The sequence below is a fragment of the Pocillopora verrucosa genome, chromosome 12 (assembly GCF_036669915.1).
Source record: "Pocillopora verrucosa isolate sample1 chromosome 12, ASM3666991v2, whole genome shotgun sequence".
Classification (NCBI taxonomy): Eukaryota; Metazoa; Cnidaria; class Anthozoa; order Scleractinia; family Pocilloporidae; genus Pocillopora; species Pocillopora verrucosa.
Window position 1 is genome coordinate 13,093,505 of NC_089323.1, and position 5,235 is coordinate 13,098,739.

At 37.9% G+C, this 5,235-nt stretch overlaps 1 protein-coding gene across 1 annotated transcript; it reads left to right on the plus strand.

Moving 5' to 3' along the window:
* The first annotated feature begins 326 nt into the window (after nucleotides 1-326).
* On the plus strand, nucleotides 327-4,223 carry LOC131784734 (angiopoietin-related protein 7). Its single transcript, XM_066159255.1, has 4 exons — nucleotides 327-351; nucleotides 2,626-2,802; nucleotides 2,924-3,304; nucleotides 3,869-4,223. Exons 1-4 carry the CDS (start codon nucleotides 327-329, stop codon nucleotides 4,147-4,149), a joined length of 864 nt encoding a protein of 287 aa, XP_066015352.1. The 3' UTR covers nucleotides 4,150-4,223.
* The last annotated feature ends 1,012 nt before the right edge of the window (nucleotides 4,224-5,235 follow it).

Below are 5,235 nucleotides of genomic sequence, written 5' to 3' on the forward strand. Positions count from 1 at the left end.
TTTTGTCGAGTGTTGCGAAAGATCTGAGATAACGTCAAACCGTCACGTGCACTCTCTTAAGTATCTCACAATAAGCATTTTAAGAGATATCGCAAGACGGTCATTCTCGATAAAACTAGATTGATACGTGTGATGTCTCTGACAGTAAGTGAAGTAAAATGTTGAGAAAATAGATTATTGGCAGAGAAAACAGGTCCACTCTCCTGTCAGGTTTATTCCACATCAGTTTATAAAGGTTGCCGCCACATTTTCTGTAGTTTCTCGTTTTCTATTTGGTCGTATATGCGTGCTGCATACATCCAAAGAGTTAGACCCAAATCATTACAATGAGACGTTCTCAACAAGGAATAGGCATGATATTATCAAGTATCGTCAGATTATATGGCTGTTTCATCATAGCTTTGGCAACGCGGTAAAATTCCAGTATCAGTTGGTTTCGCGTAGACCTTCGTGTCTGGTCGGGGACTGTTTCTGATAATCATCATTCCAAGAAAGGGAAGTCTGTCGTTGTTCTCAAGTTCCTTTATGAAGCTGAGTGTTCACAAGAATACCGAGGCAGATGAAACATCGGGCATTTTGCTAAGGGTTTTATCGACAAAGCGCTAATAGAAAGCAGCCGTCTTGTTTTTCCTTTAAAATTTTTCTTCAATATGGCACATAAGCGCATCTTCCATTAGTGGTCCGAAGGAGAGCCCATGGCAACCCTATCCACTTGCTCGTACAAATTTCCTGCAAATTGGGAAAAGGTGTTTTTTTTGTTTTTTTGTTTTTTTTTTTTTGTGATGTTAAGGGCATATCTCCTATTGAAACCGTTGTCTTCGAACGCTTTCTCTGCTTGGATTTCGATGCCTCATCAGCCTCTGTTTTCTTCTCAACGCTGAATTAAATCCACCCTTCACTCATTTTTACGATGGAACTGAGTGATGCACACTATGTTGGCTTCACCAGCCGACACTTTCATCAACGTGAGGAGGAACACAAGCGATCAAAACCCGGCAGTCACGTAAAGGACGAACACGGAAAGGATCGCGAGACCATCGAAAGAAATTTCAAGATTCTGAAGAAATGTCAGAGCGAACTGGACTGTTTGATCTTTGAAATGCTTTTTATTCGCGAACTTGAACCAAAACTGAACAAACATAGGGATTCGATCCGTGCAAAAGTGTTAACCTTATCGATTCACTTTTAACATAGTTTCTTTCGCCTTAGCGTTTTTATCATTCTTGCCTCGATTTTCTCGTAATTTTTCTATGTAAATATTTTAGAGTTTTAGTCAGAATCCCATTAGCATTTTTATAATTGATTACATAGATAAGCACATGACAAAAATTTGATCCTTCAGCTTCAAACTGACCATATTTGGCAGCATGATAAAAATTTTATCCTTCAAATTGAAAATGACACTTTTTAAGCTTAATATTTATAGTAAAATCCGTTTATATCTAGGTTATGAGATTTCGTAGATTTGGCAGAATTCCTTGTTATTCTTTACTTAGTTGGTTATTGAAGAAGTTGTCAAAGGATCGTTCATTGTGAATCGTTGATTAAAGATCGTTGCTGGTTTGAGCTAATTATAAAATAACGTAAAAATATTTTTGAGAGCAAGCGTGAAAGGGAATTCTAAATGGAGATTGTTAACATCCACAGTTGATCCTTATAACTAGTAACACTCTTGATGAAAGGGAATCAGAGACTGGTTTTGCTGTTATTCCTAACATTCAGAGTGTTACGGAACCCATCAAGAGAATTTTGAATAGCCACAGCGTTAAAGTTGCTCAAAAACCTTTTCAGACTTTGGGGCATATTTTCGCCAAATCTTAGGATTCTGTCACGAAAGAACAACAAAGCGACGCCATTTATTCTATCCCTTGCAAGGACTGGGACAACGAATACATCGGACAGACCAAACGTCAGTTTGGTACACGTTTGAAAGAGATCAAAAACCAGTTTTCTTTTGCAAAAAGGAAAATTCAACATTATCGGAGCACACATGCCTAACTTACCATACAATTAGGTGGGATAATTCTAAAATTATCACCACTAATCGGCGTTACCACCAGCGCCTTTGTTTGGAGGCTTGGCATATTAACTCCGCCCACGCTCCTTTACATCGTGACGATGGCGGCTTGCCTCCTGGCCCCTATTGACACCTTGTCAGAAAAAAGGCAGCTATTTAGTGATCATATAAAAAAGACCTCTTGTTGCAGCGTTTACATCACCACTAATGAAGGCACTAGACAGGAGTGTCTTAACGTTGGGTCTATGAATTGTAACCTATTCGGTTACATTCATTAAATCTGTAAACCAGAGTAGCATCAAACCATGTCTGATTGACCACCTGGTTGCCGTGTGAACTTTAATATATTTTAAACAATTTATGTTTGCAGTATAGGCTAACGCAAATGGGGTAATGCACATATGCTGTCTTTGAAGTTGATCTAACTTTTGAAAAATTAGCCTTTTGTTTTTGCGGGGATGTAGGAAATGAAGCACCAAGGTTTAACTCCAAGAGATATCTTTACCTAGTATGTTTTGCCTACCCACTTCAGGTCATGTAATAATAATCTAGGGAATTACTACATTCAAATTTCTTCTTACTCACTTGATTTCTCTTCTTTCCTTTAGGTTCTGATCTGCTTTTTCTAGCACTTTCTGTAACTTATCAAATTCTACCATCAGCCCAGGCATTCCCAATAGACTGCCAAAAGAACACTGCAGTCTGTTTGGAAGAAATAATGAAGGAAGTCACCCAAGTTCGATTTGAGGTTAAAATTCTCACGGAGAACAAAACATTGGCGAGACGTAAGCATGATTCTTCTTCGCTAATGTTTTTTACTATCTTTATTAACGTTTATTCATTTCAATTCTTCCTGCAATTTTTCAAGAGTATATCAACTGTTATTCCCTTGTATTTCATCAACAGCTAAGAACTGTGTTGAGCTCTACCATTCCGGTCAAAGGATCAGCGTTGTTTATACAGTCGACCCAGATGGCTCAGGCGCCTTTAATGTGTATTGTGACCAAACTATTTCTGGCGGGGGGTGGACAGTCTTCCAGAAGAGAATGGATGGCTCTGTTGATTTTAATCGCACCTGGAAAGACTACATAGATGGCTTCGGTAACTTGGTCGGTGAATTTTGGCTCGGACTGGACAAGATAAATCGTCTGACAGAAAACAAGACAAAGAACATGCTTCGAGTAGATCTGGGGGTAACTACTCGCCAAACTGTTCACGCTGAGTATGAATGGTTTGGAATTGGGAACGGGACGACTGACTACCGGCAGTACATCGGCAATATGACAAGTAAGTAAACCGTCTTTTAAACATTCATCTTTGGATTTTTATATGTTACTTCCCTTTCGATGTCTAGTGCCCTATTCACACCAAAGCTAAAGAGCTGTTCTGCTAAAAACGATTAAAGTTGGTTTCTTTAGAGAGGCTGCTTAAACTGATGTTTGCCCACTTCAAATTTAGCCAATTGAAAATACAAGTTAGTGACAACTTGAATCCAATGGAAAACTCAGTTATTCAGTTCTCTGTTACTGATTGTTAATTCAATCCCCTCCCCCAACTCTACGTAACCTGCAGATAATGGTTTCAGTCATGCGTTTGAGTGTTTTTTTTGCTGTTAATTCTGCCTATACCTAGTTAAGTCCGCGCTACTACGAAGACAGTTTGCTTTCGAAGCTGCTTGAGATAGAAAAATCATTGAACTCGGCTTTAGCAAAATAAAATTTGAGTATTAATTATTTTTCCCGATATTTTTGTATTTCGATATCTGCCCTACTTCGTCGATTATCGAGTTTGGGGCGTCAAAAGTATTATCTTGATCCTAATATTATGGAATTTTCTTTTTTTCTTTTTAAGCAGATGCAACTGTTTCCTCTGATTCCCTCAATCCTCACAAAGATCTCAATTTTGGTACCTGGGATAGGGATCCTGCTAATTGTACACTGAAAAGAGGCGGAGGCTGGTGGTATGGCAGAAGTAGTAATTGTGCTGTTTCTTCGAATCTCAACGGAATTTATCCGCATTGTCGAAAGGAAACCTGGGCCGATAGCCATTGGAGAGAATTAGACCCAAACAATCCCAAGGGCAACGCCCCCACATCAACTGAAATGAAAATTAGACCAGTGGATTTTTTTTAAAAACTTTCTGACGATAAAGTGTTCACGTAAATAGTGATTTCTGCGTCTTCTGCTCGATCGACTTCGCTTTTATTAAAATTGTGATTGGCAGATTAATGATCGAGTGGCCTTCTTTGAATTTGCATGAATTCCACCGGCGAAACATCATCGTTGACTGTTTCCTTCGTGACCAGGCATCAAGTGCAGTAATTTTTAACGGCAAGACAAAAAAAGACCTGTATTTTTTCCAACGCCCTTTAATTTTAGAGGTTAAAATGTTTAGAATATACAGAATAGAAAAAATGACAAAATCATGGACTCGACCATATATAGTCGGTCAAATGCGATTTTAGAAAATAATTTTTTTTTTTCAGAAGGATTTATATCTGTAGAACGTTCTAAGCTACTAACTGGAGTTCATAAATGTTTTTACTCATCTCCACAGTTTTTACGTTTTCTGATGATATTTAAAGTTTCACAATATTAGAGCTATCAATAGAACGAATTAAGATTGTGTCAAAAAATAAAAATTTAGGTATGCGAGTTTTACCGGGAGAAGAAGTGAAGACTGTTATACATTATTTACGCATTTACGTCAAAAGCTCTGCGATAGTGTTGCCATGGCATCCCAATAGGTCGCAAACCTCCTATACTTGAGGATTTCCAAGCTTACACTGGTCTTTTATTTTCATATTTGCCAGTGAAGCTTCTTACGCACGATTGACAAACATTTAAGACTGTAAAGGTATCGAGGTCAGTCCACGTTCCGGCCTGGTGTAAGTTGGGAACATAATTTTATCAAAAATTGGTAAACAACTTCACAAGTTCTTTGTTTGCATATCTTGTTAATACCGAAAAATAAAACAGAACAAAGAAAACAAACAAACGAAAAACTATATATGTCCCAAACTAGGATACACTTGGAAAATCGTCCAAAATTTTGCTTAAATCGTTATATGGTCGGACTCTTAAAAAAAGACGGCGACAGGTTAGGTCTTTCATTCGTTTTCCTCTCAATTTAAAATCTCTAAAATACAAAGCCAATACTTCCGTTTAAAAATGCGTAGAAACACTTTGTTTCCGTTTTTTATCGACTAACTTATTATT

Excerpts from the sequence above, each read along its gene's own strand:
- LOC131784734 (XM_066159255.1), top strand. The coding sequence starts at position 327 with ATGAGACGTTCTCAACAAGGAATAG. Across the intron at positions 352-2,625 it reads ACGTTCTCAACAAGGAATAG|GTTCTGATCTGCTTTTTCTA; the intron begins GCATGATATTAT and ends TCTTTCCTTTAG. Across the intron at positions 3,305-3,868 it reads GTACATCGGCAATATGACAA|CAGATGCAACTGTTTCCTCT; the intron begins GTAAGTAAACCG and ends TTTCTTTTTAAG.